The sequence below is a fragment of the Carlito syrichta genome, unplaced genomic scaffold (assembly GCF_000164805.1).
Source record: "Carlito syrichta isolate Samal-C Ts95f unplaced genomic scaffold, Tarsius_syrichta-2.0.1 Scaffold305654, whole genome shotgun sequence".
Classification (NCBI taxonomy): domain Eukaryota; kingdom Metazoa; phylum Chordata; class Mammalia; order Primates; family Tarsiidae; genus Carlito; species Carlito syrichta.
In genome coordinates, this window is record NW_007249750.1 from 1,067,127 (window position 1) to 1,094,664 (window position 27,538).

At 40.0% G+C, this 27,538-nt stretch overlaps 1 protein-coding gene across 1 annotated transcript; it reads right to left on the reverse strand.

The window, feature by feature from the left end:
* Positions 1-508: 508 nt before the first annotated feature.
* Positions 509-27,538, reverse strand: BNC1 (basonuclin 1). The gene is made up of 5 exons (XM_008062103.1): positions 27,248-27,538; positions 12,433-12,532; positions 11,181-11,416; positions 7,087-8,951; positions 509-2,743 (listed from the first exon to the last, which is right to left on the reverse strand). The coding sequence occupies exons 1-5, from the start codon at positions 27,308-27,310 to the stop codon at positions 2,059-2,061; spliced, it is 2,949 nt and encodes a 982-aa protein (XP_008060294.1). The 5' UTR covers positions 27,311-27,538; the 3' UTR covers positions 509-2,058.

Sequence of the window (27,538 nt, forward strand, 5' to 3'; positions counted from 1 at the left end):
CGCTCCCGGCCACTGCAGCCTCACCTGCTGGGCTCCAGCGATCCTTCCGCCTCAGCCTTCCGAGTAGCGGGAATTACAGGCATGCGCTACCATGCCCAGCTGATTTTATGATTTATTGTAGCGATGAGGTCTCGCTGCCCAGGCAGGTCTCGATCCGCGGGCTCAGGCAATCCACTCACCTCAGCCTCCCAAAGGCGCGGGATTACAGGCTGAGCCACCGAGCCCGGCTTATTTTGTATTTACCCTGATAAAAGATCAGCACCCAGCTCCTCCACCCAATGAAGTAACTACTTAGTTTCTTTTTTAACTTATTAATGTCTGTAATTCCTGTCTTAATGTAGCAGTAGTTACTGACAATATTCCCTATCCACCAGACTCCTCTCTTGGGTTTCAGGTTATCAAATTTATAGTGTGTCTGTGTGTGTGTATGTGAGCATATGCTCTTGTACAAAAGGCAGTCCATATGACAAAACCATTTTTTACAAGCATTTGCCTTTTTAAACAAAAAGTGTGCGGTATATTTTTATTAAATCATAGAAAACATTTGCATACAATTTTTTTCCTCTTTGGGGAAACTGGAATATTAAACTGGGTAACAAAACATTTAAACAATATATCTCACTTCAAACAGGGACAAGTTTTAAGTTGTCACATTTATTAAAAAAAAAAGATGGAACAGTCACAAGTAGTTGGCTTTTCTCACCTTTAGAACAGAAGAAGAATATCTCCTATAACCCTCAATTTTCTTTAAGGATGCTTTTTATTACTTAAATCGACCATGAGTTTAAAAGACAGTTAACTTGAATCCTGAATGCAAAATCAATTTCTTTTTACCTATGGAGGCTTTCAGAATACTGTAAATGCCCAATTTCAGGAGACAGTCTCATTCCACAGGGCTGATTAAGCTCTCTCTCTACAACAGCAAACATGTATAACGGTGTGGAATATATTTCAGAATAAGTTAAATATTAAGACATACTGTATGGCAATAATGTCCTACTTTTCTCCCTACTAAGTAAATTTGAAAGTTCATCTTAATATTACACATTTATAAAAGGATGAAGTCTGAGGGATCCAGTGATGCTGAAAATACACAACTGTCAGAACCACATTCTCTAAACAGTTGGCAGAATATATACAAATGGTCCTGCCAGAATCATGCTTGCATTCATTCTACAGGGGATCAAAAAGAACAGACTTTGAAGTTCACCAAATGAAAATGCACAGTGGTTTTGATGTTTATGTTATCACTTGTTTGGTTTCTGAGTAGAGATCCAGAGGTGACACTGTGACAAGTCTGCACTCGCACCAAATACTCACATAATATAAGCACAAATTAAATATTATCAAAATCATTTTAAATTAAATTGAAGACCACTATTTTCAAGTGCATGAGATACTTTTCCTCTAGCTTCTTGAAAACATGTCACAGATCAAGAATTAACAAGGAACATATTAGAGGTGAACCCACTTCCTCTGAGAACTCCCTGGAGTAACATATGAGACCTTTGGCAGGGGTAGGGGGAAATTATCCGCTGTAAATGGAGGGATGGTCTCAAAAACTCATTTTCCCAAACTCAGGTCTGGATTTTAGACTCATTAAAGAAAGAATTGAAAATGCAATCTTTGGGGCTGGTGTCTCGCCTATGTTGGCACTTTTCTTCCCCAGGACACTTCTTCCCCAAGAACTTCATACTGCAAGCCACACTAGAAGCTGCCTCCAGGTCCTGGGCCCCCTGTTGTCAATCTTCAGACCTGGGGCTCTCTCAGGGAACATATAAACAAATCTGGGGAAAATTGCCTTTCTGCGAGTTTTTCTTATATCAGTGAAAAACCTCTTGGGCTAAGAAAAATAATAATAGGAAGAGTTACCCCAATGTCATCTTCCCACAAGGCCTATCTTTTGCTCATCCTGCTGCTGAGAACTATAGAGTCAAATCAAATACTATTTGCCTGGCTTGTCCCAAATGGTATTAAACAGTCAAAAACATTCTTTGGACTACCTTATTCCTGAATTATGATGAAATCTTATCCAAGCATACTTGGTACGCCATCTTGTTACTGAGGGTGACCTGGAGATGAGGCCAGGCTTTTGTGCAGGTTGGGATTCTGGCTGTGTCTGTTTCGACTGCGGACAGATGAAAACATGGTGTTGCAGCCTGGCACTTTGCATTTATGGAGCTGGCGGAGGTGCACAGTCTTGTAGTGGGCTCTAAAGGTCCCTTTGTTACTGTATGTTTTTTGGCAGAGATGACAGGTTATGGGCAACCCAGAAGGCAGGCTGGCAAGGCTCTGGTCAGCCTTCTCCATCAGGACACAGATGGGGTACTCATCTTCCCCGGAGACAAGGCTTGGCCCTTCACAGTTCCCATCACTGTCCTCCATAAGCACAGTGCCTTCCTCGCTCGCCCCGTCAGAGTCCCAAGAGGAATGGCTGCTGCTCTCTGACTTCATGCTTGAGGTAGTGCTCAAATCCAGTATGGTGCCCTCGCTCAGGGGATGAGAGTTGTAGCTTTCCAGGCTGGCACTGTGGACTTGGGTTATAGGGTAGACCAGACTGCCCATTCGACTTGTCCCCTTGAAGATGACAGATGTCTGGGAGGCTTGCTGTGTGAAAGCCACATCCTGATAGGCCTCCTTAGCCACATCTTTCAGAAGGTAAGCTGCACGGAAATGGTCTTCACTGCTCTCCAATGCTTCTTGGTTCAATGTTTTTTGGTGGAGGTTTAGGTTTGAACTGTGTCTACAACAGTGAAAAGATGGTTAGCAATAGGTTGGGTTATTGTTTTAGGAAGATTCATCACTCTGAGTGAAGAGACTTGATAGATAACCAGGAAAATCTTGTGGCGTGGGAGAAGTGATGGTAAGTGGTTAGACCCCCATGGGATGTAATGTTTGTTTAGTGGACAATTGCCCACTGTTGTTCACTGCCTGTCAGAAGTTAGCATTTGCCAGTAAAGTCAAGAGTCTGGACACTGAGGATGTGTATTTTCTCTTTGATTTCCTCCATCTGATTGACATTTAACTTCTTGTAGCTCATCTATAGAGAATGGCTAAACTACTTCAATTAGGCCAGTTTAACTGGGACACTGGAACCAGAAGATCCCAGGAGAAAACTGGTCATAAACTATAGGGAACTAAGTAGATGACTTTATTTCAATGAAAAATGAAATCAGGAAATATTACTCTCTAGAGCTACATTGTGCAACATGATAGCCACTAGTCATACATGGATACTGAGCATCTATCTGAAATGTGGCTGGTGTCATATATTAAGATGATAATATTTCAGATATGCTGAATTAAATGTTATTAAAACTAACTGCACCTGTTTCTTTTTTCTTTTTTAAAGTGGCTACTAGAATATTTAAAGTTTCCTATGTGGCTCACATCATATTTCTATTGGATAGCGCTGGTCTAAAGCATCTGAACACACTTCACTTCAGAAGTTCTACATGTGTGGGTGAAAATCTGATTGGCTAGAATTGTGTGCATGTGTGTGTAGTTTAGTTCATATTTGCAGCGTTTGACTATCCTATACCAGACAGAAGTTTTGCAAATACAGCAGTATAAGCATACCACCAATCTTCTACCCAATGATTACTCCTGAAGGGCAGATAATGAGTATCCATTATGATACATGCCCTTTACTCTATGTTATCATTTGGATGTAACTTGTAAATCAATGTTGTTCTTTCTCAGAGATCCCCTGCTAACTTCTGACAACCAAAACAGCCCTTGTTTAGGTGTACAATATTAAAGGTAACAGGAGAATGATTCCAAATAGAGAAAATACCTTCCCCAATATAGATCAGAATGTATGCCAGGAACAAGTTGGGAAAAACATCCTCACCAAAATAACTAAGAATTTTCTCTTCCAAATACCCAAAGACATGTTTGTGAGGGAGGCTTAATCATATTTTATAAAATGTATACAATTTACTATTTAACGTCTGTCTTCTATCCTCTTACACTTTTTTTTCCAGACATGATCAGAATTATACTCCCAGATCACCGACTTTGCAAGTAGCTCTTTTTAACTGCAACTCTGCCCTGTGATTATGTCAGCATTCTGGGTTGAAGGGGCTGGTATATGTTGACAGAAAACCAGACAAATCGACATATAGGTTCCAATATATACAAGCGGTTAAAAAAAAAAAGCTAAGACAAACACATTTACGGGAATCTTGTACAGAAAGATTCCTACTGCAACAAAGCAAATCTCTGGGCCTCATACCCAACTACTGAGTTTCCCATGAAAACCAAGAGCTAACTTGTGGGATCCTCTCACCCCTCAGACATTATTTTCCTTTTTCATTTTGATTCCCTGGTGAGTGTAGGGTCTTCCAGAGGCTACATGACATGATATTGCAACAGAATGAATGCAGAAGCAGATATGAGACTCTAGCTGTCTTCTACTAAGCCAGACATTAAAGAGATTTTTTTAAAAATGTAAAACAAAGCCACTATCCCACATTTTTTGTTTTTTTAAATGTTAACATGCTTATTTTTTAAAGTGACATAATGTATATTTTTTTCATTTTTAATTTCTAATACAATAAATATTGACAGATACAACCTAAATAGAGAAAGGATCTTGAGGGTCCTTAAGTGTTTGTAAAGGAGGTTATGCGATCAAAATGTTTCACAGCTATTGGTTTAGACATACTCCTTCTTCCAGGAAGCGTTCCTTTTTAAAAAATTATTATTTTTTTTTTTGTAGAGATGGGGGTCTTGCTATGTTGCCTAGGCTGGCCTTGAACTCCTGGCCTCAAGTAATCCTCCTGCCTTGGTCTTCCTTAACTTCTCAAGGATTCTTGTTAGTTGCCCTCTCATGTGCCCATAGAAGACTACATTTCCCCCACTGTAGAAGTCATCACATTTAGTGTAATTGCCTGTTTACTGGTCTGTCTCCTCCACTATACTGAAGGTCTTTGTGGGCAGGGACAGTGTCCCCAGCACCTAACACAGAAGGTTCTTCTGTCGGCTAAATAAGCATTCAGGATATTGTCCCAGTCCCTTCCTGATGGAACTTAGTAACTGCTGTTGGCAGTAGCAGTGGTTCAAAGAGGGCAAGATAGCTGTCCCCACAGCAATGTGGTCCTCAAACTCAGAAAAATGGTGGTGGGTCTGGGCCTGCCCACAAAGTCCTATTGAAAATGATATCATAGCCGGGCTCGGTGGCTCAGCCTGTAATCCCACACCTTGGGAGGCTGAGGTGAGTGGATTGCCTGAGCCCACGGGTTCGAGACCCGCCTGGGCAACTTGGTGAGACCTCATCTCTACAATAAACCAAAAAATCAGCCAGGTGTGGTAGCATGTGCCTGTAGTTCCGGCTACTCGGAAGGCCGAGGCGGAAGGATCTCCGGAGCCCAGCAGGTCGTGGCTGCAGTGGCCGGGAGCGGCCACTGCACTCCAGTCTGGGCGACAGAGTGAGACTCCAACTCAAAAAAAAAAAAAAGAAAAGAAAATGGTATCATTTTAATAATAGATTATAGTTCTAGACTGCTGGAATTAGTAATTTTTACTTTGACTGCAAGATACTTTCCTGTTGTGGTGGTGGGGGAGGGCTCAGATCTACAGATAGGTCAGAACATAAGAAAATGAAAAGTAAAAATAGATGAAAATATGCCTTCTGATTTAGTAGATATTGTAGGCTAGAACAATATCACAAATGTCAAGCATAAACTGACCAATATGACTATCTCTTTTTCATAACAACAGCTTATTCATGAGCAAATACTCCTCCTCTTGGAGGGTGAAGGAGAAGGACTGATTCACTAATTAGGGTACACTGGAGGTTTGGTTCAACATCCCAGCAACAGGAGCAGGAATTTTAACTAATATCTTATGTACTCTATCTTCTTTGCTAAAGACAATGAATATGTTCTTATGAGCCCTGTCCAAGAATGTATGTTGGAGTCTGTACATTTTCATCCTCTTAGCAAATTCGGCATTACAATTTGGACTAAGTGGTAGTGTTGAACTGCTTCAAGTCAAGCTCGTTTCAGCAAATGTAGCATTTTAATATTTTGTGAACCATTTATCATTTATCATATTGCATTTCATCAGACAGCTGATCATTTCCTTAAGCCTTCCTGGGTCTTTTCATATGCGTGCTATTTCATTTATAGGATGGGAAAAAGGGTGACCTGAAGAGTAAAGTGACCCAATTTCATGAAGAAATGCACAAGCAAGATGGTAACACCAGTGCTGTGGTCCCAAAGTGATGAGATACACTCAAAACTGTAAACAGTTTTGATTTTGTGTGTGTCATGAAAAGTCAGGATCTTTCATCCGCTGAAACAACCTGCTAATCACTTTTATTCTTTGATATTTTAATGTTTTTAAAAAATCTTCAATCAAGCAGTTATTCTTCCCTTCAAATGTAACTGGCTAACTAGAAATCAAGGAAATGTTTCATTTGATGGACTTCATACTATAAAATGAGAATCATAGTTTCATTATTGGGAGGTTTGGGGAAGCTACAGTGGTAATTTTAAAAGCTCCCTCCACACTCTGCTTCAAATAGTTATTATCTTTTACCCAAGCTGCTAATGTGACAACTAGTTCATGATTCCTAGTTCATATCCCATACCCTTGGGATCAGATGTGTTTCTGAATTCAGAATTTCTCAGACTTCAGAAAAGCAAAATGATACACATAATGAAATATTATATTAATGGTCTATAATAAATCCACTAATATCTCTGTAATAATATATATTAAAAATCTACACCAAGGGAGATTTCAAAAAAGATTACAAATAACCTCATATCATTTTGGGTCAGGTTTTGCAGCCAAATTAGTTTAGATTTTTGAAAGTGAAAATTTATAAATAGAGAAACATGAAAAGTCATAGGACAGTGTTTCTCAAACTGTGGTCCTTGGAACAGTAATGGCAGCATTATCAGGGAATGTGTTAGAAGTGCTGATGCTCAGGCCTTATACCAGACCCAGTGAAGCAGAAATTCTAGGGGTGGTGCCCAGAAGTCTGTGTTTTAACAACCCTCCAGGTGATTCTGATGCATGTTGAAGTTTAAGAACCAATGCCTTAGAAGAAATGATTGCCAACAGATGTCTTACCTGTCTCTGCTCCTGCGGGAAGGGAAGGTAGCATTACAGCCCTCCACTGTGCATCGATGTGTTTCTTTGGCATGCATATTCTTGTGGTGCATTTTCACACTGCAAGCGTTTTTAAAGGTCTTCTTGCAGATGTCACACTGGAAGCGATTTTCTTCCATCTGCCTTGCTAATGCATGCTGACCCATGTGCTCCAGTTCTTTAGAGTCTTCGAGACAAGGAAAAGCCATTCCCCTGTTGGACAAACCACCGAAGAGTCCCCCAGCAAGTAGGCGTTGCTGTAGTTCCATGTAGTCAGAAAAAGGAACTCGGGGCTCCATCCCAGGTGTGAAGAGGTGTTCATGGCCACTATCCTCAACTTCCCGTGGCACCATGATCAATGCTGGCATCTGCTCAGCATCCCTCTCTGAGTTGTGTGAGGTTGGCCCAGGGGTTTGGCTGATGGCTCCACGGGACTCAGTCACTGAATCAAGATGGCAGGGCCTCTCTCCTTCAGGGAGAGGCTTACCTAAGCTTCCTGACTGCAAGTGCTGCTCCTCAGATGCTCTGTCTGACTGAGGACTGCAGGCTTCTGGTTCATCTTCACTGACCACCTGCAGAGGCATGTCTTCATCTGAGCTGAGGCTATGCCTCTCCTTATTAGCTATTTCCACAGCTTCCTTCTCTATTTTAATAGGCATACTGGACTTCCGGGATTTCTTCTTGGGAAGGGCATCAAATGGCATTTCATTTGAAACCAGCTGTTCTGGGATTGAAGAAGACAACAGAGGGAGGGAAGGCAGCATCCCAGGTGTGTTTGCCAGCTCAGCGGGTGTGGCTGGACTGTGGTAGAAAGGAAGGACTGGCTGAACTGTCTTTAGATTGGGATAAAGCACACCATTTTGCCCAATGTTTGGGAAGGCTGGTTGGCCTTTGGAATCGTCCCCTGAACTAGGGTAGCTTGGGAGAGGCCTACAGTCTGTGGACGTCACCATGAAACCTGGGCACTTGTAGTTCTCAGATCTGGCCAGGTTCAGGCTGTTCCTGAGATCTTTGTCCCGGTTATTTCTGTTCATTGGCATGTGCAACCGAGGGTTGGGGTTGGCACTGTGGCGGTTCCGGCTCCTCAGGGAGCTGAACACCATGTTACACCCTTCGATGGTGCACTTATGCTTGATCTTAAGGTGCACGGCATTGTAGTGGATCTTGAGGGTGCCTTTATCATAGAAGGTCTTCTCACACGCAGTGCAGAACACCCGGCCCTTCTTTGTACCAAGACTGTTCCTCTCGGGCTTCACTTTGGCCTCAGGAGATAACTGTGTCCTTTCAAGCTTAGTGACAATGTTATAAGAGCTGGAGTCACTTAAATGGGTATTGTCTTCTTTTTTAGTAACAGCATCTGGACAGTTTAAACACTGATCTTTTTCAACCTGAAATAGTGTGGAATTGGAAGTTAAGAAACTGCTGTCGGGGAAAGGCCCATGGATTTCCTGTTTGGGGTCCTGACTTTGGTCCTGACCCTGATCCAGCATATATTGTTCAGGAAGTGACCCTATCAGTGCAGGAGGCAGAGGGTTGAAGAACTGGAAAGGCAGCATGAAAGTCATGTTGCTTATGAGGTTCTCAAAAGGGTGTAAACTGTTGGGGCTTCCTTTGTCCACAGGAGTGGGGAGGCCAGAACTCCTGTGGCTGCAGCTCTCGATGAAAGCCCTGATATCTACATTTGCTGCAGAAGGTGGTATGATGATGGGTTGTTCTTCTTTCTCTTGAATTGCCATGAGTTCAACTATGGACTTGGTCTCTCCAAAACGAAGGAACTGCTGCAAGGTAGCCACTTCTTCCTCACTGGTCATGATGCTCCAGTGATCCAACACCTTTCCTGATGCATCCTAAACCCAAACCAGAATTTAGAAGTGTGATCAATTTACAACTCCTCTAAGCAGCCAATTGGTCAGGGCCTCCATGAGACTATGGGATATACCTTAGTGCATATTAGAAAAAGGTACCTTCTCTGGATGAGCACAGGGCTTGGGAAGTTCAGTCCCTGCTCGCCTACACTCCCAAGCCAGAAGTTTTGTGTGACACATAAATTGCTCAAATATAATAAGCAGTGGTCCTACTCCTGGTCCAAAAGAGGGAGATAAAATCATACTATGGCCAGACGTGGTGGCTAACACCTATAATTCCAGTGCTTTGGGAGGCCAAGGCAGGAGGATTTCTTAAGGCCAGGAGGTCAAGACCAGCTGGGCAACATAGTGAGACCCTGTCTCTACAGAAAATAAAAAAGAATTAGCTGGGCATGGTGGTGCACCCCTGTAGCCCCAGCTATTCAGGAGGCTGAGGTATTGCTTGAATCCAGGAGTTTGAAGCTGCAGTAAACTATGATGGTGCCACTGTACTACAGCCTGAGCAATAGAGGGAGACCTTGTCTCTTAAAAAAATCACTCAAGCCAAAGTCAAGGAAATTTGGGGACTATTTTTTTACCTTATTTCAAACCAAATGGTTGTCTTGCATTAGGCATAATAATTTTCCCTACCAAAATTAAAATAGGTATCATTTGAACAATAGTAACTTCTTTATCCAAAGAGTATAGACAGAGCAATCAGGCCTAGTATAGCTCAAGTATTCATTTGCTGCAAGTTTAATAATCTTCCTAAGCAACTAACATTAGAAACCAAATGAACCTATATTGATCTATTGCTCATGTTCACAAAGCAAAGCTTTAATTACACTGGAGTGTTGGAGATCTTTCAAACTCTAGCAAGGCCTAACTTTTCCCAAAACTACAATAAATATTTTATCACAGAACATGTATTTGATGGCCTACTGAGATTTTTCACAGTGCATGTGATAGTTTTGAAGATGATGAGGAATGTAACATCATAAATTTTTCATGCACTGGAGGTTCAAGGTAATTGATTCCATATTTTTAATCCTAACACTAGAAAGCAAGATTATTAAGATCATTAAATATTGATCTATGTCATAATGTAAGATCATAAAGCTATTCTACATAAACGGTTGTTTCTAGCCTGCTGGGGGTCCTGAACTAGAGGTGAGCAGATGTTTTTCCAGGGAAAGATTATGAGCTTTTGAGTTAAAAAGAATTGGGTTAAAATTCTGGATCTGCCATATCTTAGTGGAATGACTTTCAGCAAGATTTTGTAGCACTCTGAGACTCTGTTTTTTTGACTAGAAAATGGGGATAATATATGTACCTCATAAGCTTCTAGAAGATGGCCTAGGTCAATAAAATGTTGTTATTAGTGTTCACTTTAATGATATGACCTACATGAGTAAGACTGACATCTGTGATGGTCTTGTAAATACATTAATCCCCCATTTCACTGAAATTTTTATCAAGGTTAGCTGACATTTTCTAGTGCAGCGGTGAGAAAAAATGCTGTAGCTATTTCATATCTCAAAGAAATGACACTTCATTTATCTCAGGAAATGTGTTCTGTGCTTATAAAAACATCTTGAAGACCTCTTTGGATGTGAAACATGAGGCCTACACCCATAGCATAGCCTCAGAAGAGAAGTAAACTACTCTGCAAAATAAAGAGAGAAGGGATAAAGAGCATGGAACACTGGAGAAAAGAAAATATGAGGAGGCCAGAAAAGAATTGGGGAGAGAATAGAATGAGCAAGTGCATTAACATAGAAATATCACAAGAAATGGAACCTAGGGAGGAAAGCCAACAGTGGGATGGCAGAAGGCTTTAAAGAACAGGAAGGTGTGACATGAAATTGTCAACTGTTTGCTGGATGATTCTGTCATTTAAGTCACTTTCTCACCTCCAAACTGTGTCAGTAGGTAGCGTGAGGCTAATGAAAGAAATGAAGGCAGCACCCAAATGGGGCAAATGGTTTTTGTGGAAGAGGTGACTTAGTAAAAGTTAAATCAACTAATATGCAATGCCTGTATGTCTTGAAGTTTCACAGATATCTTGGGGAAAGTACTGGACTCCCCCCAGAACATGAGGTAGAAGCTTAAGCCATTAGAAAAAAGGATAACCATGTATGGCTGTAACATTGGTTACATCTGGGTTACATCATTTACATGGCACAAATCTCAGAAAACACTCAAGGAGAGCTGTGGCCATGGTCACTATACCTGCAACACGTATCCACGAATGTAATCCTGAAGGGTCCAGTCCAAGGCATGGAGGATCTGGAGAACCTCATCTTGCTTCAACACACTGAAGAGTCGGTCCAGCAGAATTTTCAGGCGAACAGGAATGGCCTGGGTCCCATAGAGCATGAGGCTGCTAATATCAAACACCACATTGGACTGCACAATCTCTACCTGGCTGGTTGGATACACAGCAGGGAGCCTCAGCTTGCTTAGAGCTGAAAAATCAAATGGAAGAAATGCCATTTTGAAAAGTTCCATCTTAAGAAACACTGTACAGAAAGTAGGATAGGGCTAATTTTCAGTTATCTCTTCCAAAAGAAAAAACATGAATATACAAATGATTAATAACCATAATAGCTTTCAGGTTTCAAGTTGTTCACAGGAACTTCTAAAATAAAATTGACTGGCCTGAGACTTTTCTCCCTTTCTTGTGGTCTCCCTAAGAAGTGAAATAGTCACAAACAGAGAAGAAACAAGGAAAAGGGGGAAAAGCAAAGGTGGTGGGTATATAATCAGGAAGCACAGAGTTTGGAGGTAAAGAACCTCAGCTAGGGAATCCAAGAGATTTGGGGTTGAACCCTAGTCTGCTATCTTCTAGTTGTAAGCCTCAACAAATTAAACCCCTAAGGCCAAGCTGTTCAATGTAGTAGCTATCAGTCACATATGGCTATGTAAATTAAGATTTAAATTAATTAAAATAAAAAACAATTAGGAATTCCATTTTTCGGTCACACTGATCACATTTCAGGTACCCAGTAGCCACAAGTGGCTATTATAGGGTTGTCAGAGTTTGAAAATAAAACAACAGGAGGCTAAGTTAAATCTGAATATAAACTTTAGATAAATGATGAATTGGGTGGGATATACTTATACTAAAAATATTCAATGGGACATACTTAGGCAAAAAAGTATCAATTGTTTATCTGAAATTTGAACTTAACTGAGCATTTTGTATTTTCTCTGGCAACCCTAGGCTACAGGCTACTATATTAGACAGCACAGAAAATTTCCATCATTGCAGAATCATTGCACTGAAGCACCAGTTTCTATACCTTTAGAATGAGGTTAATAAGATACTTACCACATAGAGTTGTTAAGATTCATATAACATATGAAGTAGTTAGTTTACTAGTTAGCTGTTATTCTTATTATTAAATCAGTTTCTGAATAACTATAAGTTATTTAGAGGGAACACTATTAGAGGCCAAGAGAGAGAGAAAAATAAAGTTACCATGGGCCACCCATCCATGTTTGCACTGCTCACACTGACGGTGGTTTATTTTACCGGGTTTGAAACGCTGGCAACTACAGCTCAGAGTACAGCCGATAGCCTGCAAAAGAGAACACAGGTATATGTAGCACGTAAGTGATGTTGCAAAACAATCATTGAGTTTATGAAAGAAAACATAGTCCTCTGTTCAGCAGCACTTATTGAGCAATGCGTGCCCACCTCGTGCCAGGCCCAGAGGTATAAGGTGTATATTGTACCCTGGAAAGATGAGCAGCAGCTCAGCACTTGGGGACTATGAACACATTACACACCTATTCCACATGAGGGAATGGGTTAAAAACATCAGAACTTTTTTTTAAAATAAGAAAAGATTATAGGTTAGAAGAAAATATCCTGCTCTGTTATTAAGGTCATAGAAAGGGTGAACAGCAACCTGAAAGATGTATAGAGGTCGTCTTGGAACAAGTAGAAGAGAGAATGATCAGAACTGAGAATAATTTATGTATGGAATTTGTTGCCTCCCCAAAATGTGGTAGAAGCTGAAAATATAAATAGATTTGAGAACATGTAATGGCTGACTACACCAAGGATGATTCCCTGACTCCACTCACTGAACTGTGTGACTGTCAGAGACAGACACAGGCTGGACAAGCCCTGTAGATACCCCAGTTGCACATCACAGTGCCATGACTGATGTGGAGGTATGGAGTGTATAAAATACAGTTGAAATAGAAAATAGAAATGTACATGTCCAACAAAGTTTTAGTAACAAGAACAAAGCCCCATGTATATTTTTAAGGTGAGCTTCTCAAAAGGAGTTAGAGTCCTGAAGAACATATTCTATTATTAAACAGAAAAAATCCTCAAAGGAGCTCTGTCAGTGAGGTTCCTGGGAAGAGCTGCTGGGTAGAATTCAAATGATTCATGAGAGTCTTGAAACTGGGGAGTGTGTGTATGGAGGCGGGATGAAAAAGCCCTACAATTATGAGTTTAAACCTCTAATCTGCTAATTGAGGGACTATGTGCCCTTGTGTGGGGAAAAGGGAAGGGATAATCTGGCTGAGGACTTGGGAAACTCACTTTAAGGTATATATAATCAGTCTTCACTTAAAAATTGGTTGCTGGTAGGATTGTAAAATGGTATGGTCACTTTGGAAAGCATTCTGGCAGTTCCTCAAAAAGTCAAACACAGACTTACTATATGACCCAGAAATTCCATTCCTAGGTATATACCCAAGAGAATGAAAATAAATGTCCACACAAAAACTTTTACATGAGTGTTCATAGAAGCATTTGGCAATTCACAATTGCAAAATGTAGAAACAACCCCAACGTCCATCAACTGATGATCAGACGAACAAAATGTGATATATTCATACAATCAGATATTTGGCAATAAAAAAGAATGAAATATTTACACATGCTTTAATATGAGTGAATCTTGAAAATATTATGCTATGTGAAAGAAGTCAGGTACAAAAGCCACAGAGTATATGATTCCATTTACATGAACATCAAGAATAGGCCAATCCATAGAGGCAGAGAGTAGATTAGTGGTTACCAGGAGCTGTGGGAAATGCGGGAGGGAGCGGAAGTGACTGCTAATCATTGCTGGTGATGGGGAGAATGTTCTTTGTTTTCACCTTTTAGAAAAAAAGCTTTATTGAGATACAATTTGCATATCCTATAACCTACCACTTAGAGTATACATTGCAATGATTTTAGTATAAAGTTGTAAAACCATCATCACAATCTGGTTTTAGAATATTTCTCATCTTTCCCCAAAGTGTACAAGATTATGGTAAACATATTTTCATTTCTCTTGAGTATAGTCCCAGGAGTGGAACTGCTAGGTCATATAGTACATTTTTAAGGAAACACCAAACCGTTTTCCAAAGCAGCTGCACCATTTTACATTCCCACCAGCAATGTATGAGGGTTCCAATTTCTTCACATCCTTGACAACACTTGTTATTGTCTGTCTTTTTTATTATAGCCATCCTAGCAGGTGTGAGTGGTATCTCACCGCGGTTTTGATTTGCATTTCCCTGATGGCTAATGGTGTTCAGCATCTTTTCATGTGCTTATTGGACATCTATATATCTATTTGGGAGACATGTCTATTCAGATCTTTTGCCCATTTTTTAATCAGATTGCCTTTTTAGTATTGAGTTGTAAGAGATTTTTGTATATTTTAGGTACAAGTACATTGCCAAATATATGATTTGCACATATTTTCTCCCTTCCTTGGATTATCTTTTCATTTTCTTTAAGGAGTCCTTTGATGCACAGAAGTCAAATTTTGACCAAAGTTTCTTTCTGAGGTGATTAAAATGTTCTAAAATTAGTTGGTAGCAATAGTTGCACAACTCCATGAATACACTAAAAGTCACTCCACTGTACAATACTTTATAAGGGTGAAATTGTGGTATGTCAGTTATATCTCAATAAAAATATTATTTAAAAAATCAGTGACCCTGCTGAAATACAGGTTAAAATTTCCACGATATGGCTATCTTTTATGATTTCTTTTGGGTTAGGATGGGCCTGCATAGAGCTGCAACTGGGGATTTTCCAGTGAAGAAATAAGGCTGTTCATAACTGAGATGTTTTGGCAAATAGCAACAGCATAGTTAAATCTGTTCAAGAGGCTACCAAAAAACAGGACATATGGGAGTAAAGGTTTAGCTCTTTGTATATACAGTATAATACAAAGAACTCCATGTGATCACACTGTCTTACCTTAATAGAGCATGCATTCTCAAGGCGTGTGATATTCTCAAAGGAGTAAAAAATTGGTTAAGGGTGGGGAAGTGAAAAATCATTCTCTTTATGTATAAAGCACAGATATACATACATATATGAACAGGTATATAGTATATGGTGTGATGCTAAAATTCCACTGGGAGGCACAACTAAGAAAAAATTTGTAAAATCTCCTTGGATGTGGGGGCAGTTAATGAAAAAAAGGTTAAGAAACACTGTTATAGTGCCAGAAATCATTTTACTTTTTGGTTATAGAATTCTCCTTCTATATACATATACAAATGTATTAAATACCTAATCATACACATCTATATAACTATACCTATACACATAGTTATATAGCTACCTTGAATGGAAGTTAAAGGATAAAATGGAGTGATGGTGTAATTTACATTACACACTATCAAAACAAAAATTTTAAAAGGCACCATTAACTTAGTTTGTGGTACCTCTAATAAGTTGTTCAATATCTCAAACTTGGCTGTAACCCTCTGAATATCAGCTCAAAATTAAATCAATCATCTGCATATTCTCAGTAGCTACTAGCACACTTAGAATTAAACCTATGAAATATTTCACAATCTAGATGATATAAATATGACTTTTTAAATAAACTTTTTTTTTTTTTTTGAGTTGGAGTCTCACTTCGTCGTCCAGACAGGAGTGCAGTGGCACGCTCCTGGCCACCACAGCCTCAACCTGCTGGGCTCCGGCGATCCTTCCGCCTCAGCCTTCCAAGTAGCTGGAACTACAGGTGCGTGCTACCACACCCGGCTAATTTTTGATTTATTGTAGAGACGAGGTCTCGCCAAGTTGCCCGGGCAGGTCTCGAACCCGCAGGCTCAGGCAATCCACTCACCTTGGCCTCCCAAAGTGCTGGGATTACAGGCTGAGCCACTGAGCCCAGCCTAAAGAAACTTTTTTAAATGGAGAAAAATTCTTATTTTGTATTATATCCCTCCAAATGCCATTCACTCTTTAAAAACAAGATGTTAGAACTATACAAAGTAAACTCACATTTCATTCATTTGGAAAGAAGACCTGCTTTTAACCAGAGATAGAGCTGTCCTTGAGCACGTTTCCCCCACTTCCTGAAGACTGCTCAAAAGGCTCACATGCATGCAAAGTCCCAGGAAACTCTGGGTGATTCTGTCTCAGGTTTGGCACAGTAAAACCATAGAGGAAACAATTCCAAATGCATTTCATAGCCTAAGACTGAAACTTATTTTCTGCATCTTTCATCACCTAAATCAGGTTTCCTCAACTTTGGCACTACTGACATTTTGGGGTGGATACTTCTTTGTGATGGGATGCTGTCTTGTGCATTGTACAATGTCTGGTAGCATCCCTGACTTCTACCCACCAAATGCTAGTTATACCCCACTCCTCCAGTTATGACAACCACAAATGTCTCCAGACACTGTCAAATTCCCTTGGGGCCTACACCATCCCTAGTTGAGACCACAACTTTTAGTTTGGGAACAGAATTTTAAACAATTTTATCTATAATTCAATGCATGAATGCTACTTTATAAAAAAAATTTATGTGGTTCTATATGAACCCATTTGAATAGGCTTTATAAAAAGCGCATTAAACATCTATGGAAATAAGTCCCAGAGGAGTTATTTATGGACTGAAAAACCTAATTACAGTGTCTTAGAAAACTTCCAATATCAAGACCCTTGGGGTTTTCCACCCATTGCAGAACCCCATGATATAGTAAAATTATAGCACCATTTTCTAAAGATAAATTAAAACTTCTAAAATGAAATCAAACCCAAAAATTCTAATTTCAAAACAAAAAGTACCCGTATAAATCAAAATGGGAAACTCCTAAAGTTTACATTTTTTCCCTTGGAATTATAATACTTGTTCCATTCTTCAGAAACATAAGCAGATGTTTAAAACATTCTGAATTCATCAGGACATGATTATTGTTTTTTACACACTCATCTTATTCAGACTATTTCCAGAATTGTTATTAATCACTTTGATGTGCTACAAATCAACAGTAAAAATTTGATTTTCTTTTTTGTAATTATCTTTTGCTCATTCATTCACCCCAAAACTACTGACATAGTATGTGATGGATGACTGGGTTTTGCAGTCTTGGGATGGAACGTTATGATCGAGCTTTAAGGCAGGCTCAGAGGACTCACTTCATCTCCCAGACACCCCTGCTCCAACTTCAGCTTGGGGAAATGCTACCACAGGCCTCTTGTCAGGGGATGCTGAGTTGAATTCCTGACAGCAGCCAGCCCAGGCACACAATGGAGAAGATACAGACATCCAGTGCCAGACAGTGTAGGCCTCTAATGGGTTTTGAATCATTGAGCTCAAGAATAAAACTGTTTACTTCAATGCTGTTTTCATCTCTAGTACATGCAGATACTTCCGTATCACTGAAGATAAGTTCAGGGGGATATTCTTGAGGGACTAGAAGGAAAGTAGAGGAGGGAAAATAGAACACCTGTGGAGTTCTCAGATTCACAGCACAGATCCTTTGAAGGAAGTCATTTGGGATCTGGCTTGGGCATAAAGTTGAACTGTGCAGCAGCCAAGGAGCTTTGTAGGCTCAAATTACTTAGTCGTCACTGTCCAGTATGTTAGCTACTAGTCACATGTAGCTATTTGGATTTAAATAAATTAAAATCAGATAAAAATGTGAAATTCAGTTTCTTGGTCATACTAGCCACATTTCATGTGCCTAGTAGCTATATGTAGTGACTACTGCATTAGACAGTGGAGATACAGAACATTTCCATCATCACAGTCTATTAGAGAGTGCTGAGTTCAATTGTGAGATTAGCTCCTTTTCCAGCACCTGCTATTTGACATGGTAATGTTTGTGTTTAATAGGTGACCCTGTTTAACCCTCACTACATTGCTAGGAGAAGGAAATTATTCCCAGGAAACTTTAATTTATATAAGATTTGTAACTTACCCAAGGTCACATAGTTGGTGAGCTTTATTGAGCATTTATTATGTGTGAGCTCCTGTACTAAGCAGTGCACATGTATTATTTCATTTTTCTCACAACTACCCAGGGAGGTGAGTACTACTATCCCCATTTTATAGATGAGGAAGCTGAAGAACTTACAGGCTATTGTGGTGGTCTCAAATCTGGATACTAGGGGTGGACTATGTTTTAAAATATTTTGTGCTAGCTGCAGCTACACTTATGGTTTCACTTAATCCCTATAGCCACTTTCTGCAGATAAGGACACTAAAGTAAAGAAACTTCATTCACTATATAGATATTTACTGAGCATTTATGAGCCAGGCATTGCTCTAAATTCTAGAGGTCAAAGTGTTGAACAAGCCAGACGAGGTCTCAGTCCTCAAGGAACTAATATTCTGGAGAAGAGAGACTGGAAATGAACAAGTACACAAACAAGATCATTTCAGAATATGGCAAGTGTTATGAAAGAACTAAGCAGAAAGCTATGTTAGTGCTTTAACTGGGTGACATGGAGGGGTATGGACAGGAGCAATAATCTCTTAGACTGGGTCATCATCAAGGGCCTTTGAGGAGGTGACATCTGAAATGAGTTCCAAGGGACCAACAAGGAGCTGGCCATGTGAAGACCTAGATTGGGAGGGAGTATTTAAGGCAGCAGGCAGAGCAAGTGAAAAGGCCCTGAGGCACAAAAGAGGCTGGGCATTCAGGGAACAGATAAGAAGCCAGTGTAGTTGGAATGGAATTGGCGAGATTAATGGTAGAAAATGGGAGTCAGCCAGGCTCGGTTGCTCAGCCTGTAATCCCGCACCTTTGGGAGGTTGAGGTGAGTGGATGGCCTGAGCCCGTGGGTTTGCGACCCGCCTGGGCAGCAAGACCTCATCTCTACAATAAATCAAAAAAATCAGCTGGGCATGGTAGCGCATGCCTGTACTTCCGGCTACTCGGAAGGTTGAGGTGGAAGGATCGCTGGAGCCCAGCAGGCGAGGCTGCGGTGGCCGGGAGCGGCCACTGCACTCCAGTCTGGGCAACAGAGTGAGACTCCAACTCAAAAAAAAAAAAAAGAAAAAAGAAAATGGGAGTCAGAGAGGTGACATAGACTACTTCGCCTAAGAACTTGTGGGGCAGATGAAGGAGTGTGGATTTTGTTCTAACAGTGAGCCTTTTTAAAAAAAGTGTGAAATGAATATAAAATCTGCCTGTTAAAAAGATACCTCTGCCCACTTTTCAATGTTTTTTTCCTCCCTTTTAGTTTGAGTTCCTTGTAGATCCTGGATGTTAGGTCTTTGTCAGATGCATAGCTTGCAGATATTTTTTCCCCATTCCGTGGGTTGTCTCTTTACCTTCTTGATGCTTCTTTTGTTATGCAAAAGATTTTCTGTTTGATAAGGTCCCACATGTCTGCCTTAGCTTCTACTGCACTTATTTTTGAGGACTTGGTCATGAATTTATTACCTACTCCAATGTCTACTAGGGTGTTCCCTACATTTTCTTCTAAGATTCTTATAGTTTAAGGTTTTACATTTAAGTCCTTGATCCATTTTGAGTGGATTTTTGTATATGGTAGGGGTTCAGTTTCATTATTCTGTATGTGGCTAGCCAGTTTTCCCAGAACCATTTGTTAAATATGGTTTCCTTTGTCAAAGATGAGTTGGTTGAGGGACTGTGTTTTTATTTCTGGAATCACTGTCCTGTTCCATTGGTCTATGTGCCCATTCCTGTACCAATACCATACTGTCTTGGTTACCGTAGCCCTGCAACAGAAAGTCTGGAAATGTGATACCTCCAGCTTTGTTCCTTTTGTTGCAGACTGCTTTGGCTATTCGTGCTCTTTTTTGCTTCCATGTGAATTTCTGTATTGTTTTCTAGGTCTGTGAAAAATGATGTTGGGCAATTTGACAGGTACTGCATTGAATCTGTAAATTGCTTTGGGTAGGATGGACTTCTTGTCAATACTGACTCTTCCAATTCATGAGCATGGGATGTTTTTCCATTTGTTTGTATTATCCTTGATTTCTTTGAGCAGCATCCTGGGAATATACCCAGAGGAACATAAATTGCTCTACCAAAAAGATATCTGCACATGCATGTTTATTGCTACACTACAATAGCAAAAACATGGTACAACCAAGCTGTGCCAGATTCTCAGCCCGTTGAAAGTGGACTGGATAAAAATGTGGTACAAATACATGATGGAATATTATGAAGATTCTGGGCCCTGCTAGGGGAGGGAGGATAGAGGGAAGCATGTGGCAACACAATGGGTACCTGGTCCACTACCAAGGGGAGAGAGGGCCAGTTAGAAGCCCAAACTTCACTGGCATGCAGTCTATTCATGTAGCAAATCCTTACTTGTACCCCACAACTCTAAAATAAAATATATATACACACAACCTCTGGTTGCAGAGCTGGGGAGCCTGAACTCCTTCCCCTTCACCTTCACCTTCCTGAGAACCTTTCACTGAGAGGTAGTGAAGTCTAGGATTGGCCTTAACCTATGTCTTACTTCTAGTTAAGCCATATAACCACCAGCTCCATACCTTTACACCTTTGACTATAAAAATGGGCTGGATACCTACTCCTGCCTTCCTGTAGCCATATTAATGAAGATATGTAGATGGAGAGTTTGAAAAGACCCATTAGCACTGTGTGACTGTTATTGCTACTGTCCACAACAAGCAGGCTCTTAGGTCCTCTTGACTCTGGTGGTCTGACTCTGCACAGAGCTACAAAAATATGTAAGATAAAAACCTCCATAAAAGTTGCTGCATGATGAATCATTCCTGGGAGAGGCAATGAAGCAACAAAAACTCCAAACCTACAAGTAGCACGGGGCCTGATACTTGGTAAGCCCTCCATCATTACCTTTTGAGAGAGTATATGAATGAATGAAGAAATCAAAGAGAGAGCTGCACCATGCTTACTGATTATAGATACCCACCAGTATCTTTTTTCCCAATCTGCCTTGGTAAAAGAACCTTAATTTCCAAGTTTCCATTGGTGGCCAGGTGACTAAGTACTGGCCAATAGTATACAGGAGAAATTGTCAGAAAGCTCCTTATAAATGCGCGGTGACTCAGTTGACAGACCTGTTTGTCTTTCCCCCTTCCTCCTTCTTGGAACAAGAACATGATGGCTGGAGTTCAGATGCCATTTTGTGACAATGAGGCAACTCTGAGGTCATGCCTAAGGAAGGCTGAGAAGAAAGGATGGGATGGTGATTATTCCTTAGGAGCTCTTTTACTAGCAGACAAATGCAATTCCTAGTTTAGATACTAATCTTCTTGTTGACTAGAGAAAGCACGTAAAAACCATATGGAAAATGGCTTACTAGTAGAGATTACTGAGGCTATGTTTTAAGTCTGTGGTCCTCTCTTATGTGTAAGATTTCAAGGCTGTGCCAGATTTTCAGCGGAAAAAATCTTTAAGTCCTCAACTTGAAATTAAAGAACCCAGTCTGGCAAACCACAAATCACTTTTTAAAAGTCACCAAGCTTTTAAAAATTGCCTCAGGTTTTTCCAAGTAGTATTTTTTAGTGTTGAATATAGATAATTGTTGCTAATATGTTTGAGTCTTGAAAAACTGCAGTGCATATCAAAATCTTTTAACGCAGCTGGACTACCCTTATTTTGTTGGGAGAGAGCTCAGTTTCTCTTTACCTGCAGTGAAAACTGTCATTCTTATTCTCTCTGTGGCTAGCCTTCCTGGTTTAGAAAATCTCATCGTCCAAGAGCAGGAGTTCTCTACACCACTGCTCTTTGGAGCTGCTCTGCCTCTGTGCTTCTCACTTTACTTATTAGAAACGGATTTTTTTTTTTTTTTTTGCTCCCTACGTCCTTCCTCTCATTTTTCACTAACTTCTTTCACATTTTAAATTTTCCACTGTTTTTCTCACATATGCAAACTCCTAGACGTATAACTAGGATTTTGAAAATAGTATCACCATTTGCCATGTGGACAATAAGGACAACTGGGAAGAAGAAAGAAGAAAACCCATGAGGTCCTTTTATGTGAGGCAGCTTATCTGCAGCTGACAGCACTGGACTGAAGCCCACCTGGAGAAACACACACGAACCAGATGTTCATCTCAACACATCACGCCTTCATCTTCCACTCATAGTTTAACAAAATGATAACCATCTATTTAACAAGTTTTTTTAGTTTGTTTTAAAAGCATCTACCATGTACTCATAACCATGAGGAGCCCATGGAGACACAAAGATGTGTCGCTTTCAGTGTCTGGCACTGGAGTAGCACAGAGTTGCTTTGGAAAGAAAAGTCATACAATTGGGTTGGTCAAGAACAGAAGAGTGGAGAATATAATTTGTCAAAAATTAGCATGAGTCATACTGCATTAAAATCTAGAAATTCAAAATATACTCAAAACAAACAAAATTCATTGAGAATGCTAGGAAACCAAATATTAACCTGAAACTGGTAAATAAAGGAAAAAAATCAAGTATGTATCCACTTCTCTACAACCTACATTTCAGGGTAAACAAATCATTGATGAGACAAAGATTCTCTCTGAATGTGAATCCAATAAATGAAGAACTAGAATACCACCATTCAACAACTCATGAAAAGGAAGACAACCAACCATCTGCCTTTGGATGGAAGGATACATACCACTACACATCTGGTGTTCTTGCCAAAAAAGTGCTATTCTGAATTGTATCAAGCCTCTTGATCAACTCCAATTTAAGAAAATATAGGGATAGAGGAATGCTTAAAGGATACCACAAGGAAACAATCATTAAAATCCAGACTATGGAACACTCTAAAGGACAAATGACCCAGCTTTTTAAACAGATAAGTTGCAAGGAAAAAAGCATGAACCTTTTTTAAAATGACAATGTATGGGCCTTACTTGGATACTGATTTGAACAAACTAACTGTAATATAAATTTTATGAGAAAATCAAGGAAATTTGAACACTGACAGGAAACGTAATGACAAAATGGAGTTATTGTTAATTTTTTTAGGTGCTCTGTGGGATATTGCTTTTGTTTAAAAAAAGAACCTTTATATTTTAGAGCTATGTATTAATGTACATATAAATGAAATTATATGATGCCTAGAATTTGCATTAAAGTAATCCAGTGTTGATATTAACAGGAGAAATGGGTAGGAAATATAAGTGAAATGAGATTGGCTCAAAGTTGGTAACTGTTGAACCCCCAAACACTATCACAAAGCTTCATGAAATGATTCTAATTTTGATTGTTTGAAATTTTCTAGAATAAAAAGTAAAAAATAAGGCAAATTCCCACCCCTCACAAAATTTAATAATTAAATTTAAGTGAGATGGCAAGAATATCAGGGTTGGACAGAGAAGCCAGAGGAAGCAATCTCTGGGAGGAAGTAGGCATATTCTCATTGGTGCATGCAGGAAACAACACAGCCCTAGGCACAATGAGAAGCTCATGTCCATGTGTATCGGGCTCTGGAGTCAGAGCACAAGCTTCTGTTAGGGGCAGTGAGAGCCTGCCTTGGAAGAAAACAGGTTGTGGGTGGGTTGTCCAGATGGGTGGCCAGGAGTCTTTTTATTGGGCTCACAGAATCACTAGGGTGTAAACAATAGGGAGACACTGTTTACCACAAGCATGGTGAAAGAGGGATTTGGGGAGTCTCAGAAACCACGTAGTCGGCATTTGCAGTATAAAAATGACACAGAAGAAGAACTGCAGAATCTGGCTTCTCACTCTAAGGATGGGGATGAAAAGAGAGGTCAGTCCCAGAAGACTGAAGCCAAGGAGAAGGCTTCAGAGAAAGAGCAGGTGGGAGGGAGAGCCCCTTCAGGTGACAGAGCTTGAGCTGAGTCTTACTGTGAGAAGAGTAAGCTTGACACATTTGTAGTGTTTGCTTGCTGCTTAGTTCAAAGAGGGTGATGGGGAAAATACTTGTTCCTTTGATGTCTATAAATCAAAGTATAAACCCTGTGCCAAAATAATTTAACGTCTATGCCTTTTTTCTTAAAATTATTAGTTCTGAAAACTGAAAATACAAAACATAGTAGAAAAACATGCAAATATTACCCTAAAAGCCCAACCTCTTTGAAAAAATTGGAAAACTATACAGAAATATAAATGATATGTATATATTTTTTCCTTTATAACCTAAATTTGGGAAACTTCAGAGGTAATCTTTAGAAATCTTTGATAACAAAAACTGAAAGATGTTAACTGCATGTATAGGGTACTTCTGAACATAGCCGAATCAGCCCGGGGAAAAAGCAAACTACAAAACAAAATGAGACACTTGGACTTTAGAATAATTTTATATAAAATGGGAAGTTATATAAGCAGTGCTACTTCATTACTGCCGCTGATGTAAAATAAAGATGAAATTGTGACTATTTGTAAGTAAAATTTTGTAAATATTTCTTTTAGAGATTTAATGAGAACTGGATTTTCAAAACAAAGTTTTTAAAAAGAAAAGTTTAGATTATGCCATCCCAATCACTTTCTTAAAATTTAGGCATGGAGTATCATGAAATGTTAGAGTTGACGGCACAAAAATTTTACCTTCGTAATAAATAATGCAAGAAACAATCAGATGGCTACAGACCAAGAACAGTGCTTCTGGAAGCTGGTAAAAAATTTGATGTTTGAGTATATGGAAGGATTACACAAATAACAGAAGAGACAATCAAATTAACCTAACTATATGAACAAAGTTAGAAGCCTGAGTTAGAGTTTAACCACTTCCCTAAAGACAAAGCTGTTTTGACCTGACCTTCACATTTTGTTTCTCCATCTCTCTTTTGCTTCACATTAGCAGAGTGAAATGATCATCTCTCCATGGCAGAGTCCTCCTGTGCTTTGTTAGGCTGGTTTATAATAATGAGTCCATATTTGGACGGCAACAGTGACAGTCTGTTTGCCTATAACTATGTGAAGTTTGAGAAGGCCCCAAACTGGATCCTGGAGAAATAGGTCTGTTCTCTGTTTATACCCACCCTCTTTGACTGAAATAGGCATGTGTCTGTGCAGGGAAGTGGTGCCACACTGGAATCTTGGAATTTCCAGAATTAGGAAAAGGACTTCAAAGAATGACAAGATAAGCAGAAATAAGGTTTTCAGGTGGAAACCAATTTAAAAGAAAAGAGACCTATTCCAGATACTTCTTTTGAGCAGAACCCAGTTATCTTTAACATCTCTCAGATAAGTCATCAAAAAATAAATAAATAAAAGTTCTGCAGCAGAATCTTGGAAAAAGGTAGTTTTAAATAAATGTATTGACTCCCTAAATCTTGATCTTAGATATAGATGGCTTAGCATTGAGATTTCACCTTAGCTAGGGTATTTTAAAAAGGGTTGTTTCTGACAAAAGTAACTCACTCTAAATGACATCTGTAGAGGAAAAAATTCACCCTGGGGTGAAGCATACTCCTCCTGTAAGTAATTTACCTTGTGGAACCTTCAGGGCATCTCTTTTAATGGCCACATCAAAATAATTTCTAAAGTCATATATACAAAAAGCTAAAAGACACTTCTGTTCCCCTACCCCATAGGCTGCAGTTTAATTTTACTGACAAACTGAACTTTTAACATGTTCCCCCATTTATATGTATCCCTAGGCATTCATAAATGACAAGTGCGTACTTAAGGGACAATTATTATTTGTTCCACAAGTAAACCTGGGAATTTGTTCTCCAAGGAAACCTTTTCTGACCCATTGGATTGGATGGTCTTTCCAAGCTGAAGATCCTAAGGTATAGAAATTGGGCATAGGCCTGGGGAGCAAGCCTAACTAACTGCTGCATGGGGCGGGGGCGGGGGGATGTAATAAAAAATAAAGTAACTCTCTATGTAAACCTTATGCTTCCAAGGCAGTTCCTTCATGTTGGTCAATATTTCTAATGTGAATTATAACCACAGCAAATAGATCACTGTTTCACATCCCGGTGGATATCAACAGCCAACTAACTTCAAACTAACCACTTTCTCTTCGACTGAAGGAAGAGAATGTCCCCAAATCCTTACTAGTTGAAGTGACTCTATAGGTACGGACAATATTCCAAACGAAATTACACAGATGTCTGAACATAATTATGAGTCCCCAAAGTATGAGCAGCATGTGTACTTAGTGAAGATTCCACCACCTCTTCTCAGCATTTAACTATATAACACGAACATGTTCAACCAACAGCTGACATGAAATGGTAATAGTTTCTTGGTGAAATTGAAGTTAACAAACCTATTAGATGAGAGATCAAATGATGACTCATATCTTATTCTTTTTTACCTATGCCAAAAAGAATAAAGTTATTTATCAAAATCCATCATAGCAAAAGGGGCACCTATCTTTTCATACCTATTTAAAGCAAAAATCAAATCCGGCACACTTCGCAACACCTGAAGTAATTTTCTTTCCTATGTTGCACAAAAATTTTCTTTTGACATAATCAATTTTAACAAGGTTTTAGTAATGTATGTCAACGAACTGGGGAAGGGATCATCGAGAAGGTAGTATATCTATCACCGAACAAAAGTTTTAACATTCTAACACACAAACACATATTTGCAAACTCAGTCTCTCCAAGAAGTCTTATGAAAAGATCCCATAACATCTAATAGCAAATTCAAACAATAAACAAGGAATGAAAGGACACCAGAAAAAAAAAAAGATCTGCCAACTGCTGTTTTTCAGTGCGCTTATTGTCAAGCCAAAATCGTGTCGCTTTGATGAGAATATATTTTTTAAAAATTGGTGCTACATCTGCTCTGCGGTCCTGTGCACTAACACGTTCTCTCTCTCTCTCTCTCTCTCTCTCTCTCTCTCTCTCTCTCTCACACACACACACACACACACACACACACACACACACACCCCTCCTCTGACAGGGATTCCCAGGACTCCAGGGGGGCCTCTTTTAGGCCCCTTAAGTGTTAACAGCAGAGGCCTGTCTGAGACCAGGCGTCTGGCCCGACTGACTTAAACGCCCTCGTCCTCAGAGGGCTGCGGCGAGAAAGGTCATAAAACGAGGGGACATTACTGAACCTCAGCGTGTCTGATCCCCCCCTCCCCGACACACACGACTTCACTCATACCATTAAGGCTGCTCGTTGGCATTCCGTGTCACTGTCAAACGCAGACCGGTGGCAGCCCCACAGTCACAAAGAGATGCCCTAAATGAGAAGAACATGTTTCTACACCGCGTTTGAGAAAGTTTGGCTCCGAGCTATGCGCTGATTAATATCAGATCTCCTCCTTCCCTCGCCTCTCCACAATCTTGTCACATCTGGCTGACAAATCCTCGGGAGCTGAAGCGGGGCCCGGCGGCCGGTGGGGCTCGGGGTCCGGGCGGCGGCGCCCGGGGGCCAGAGGGGACCACGCGGCGGCCTCCTCCTCCGCCGCCGCCGGGCTCCAACCT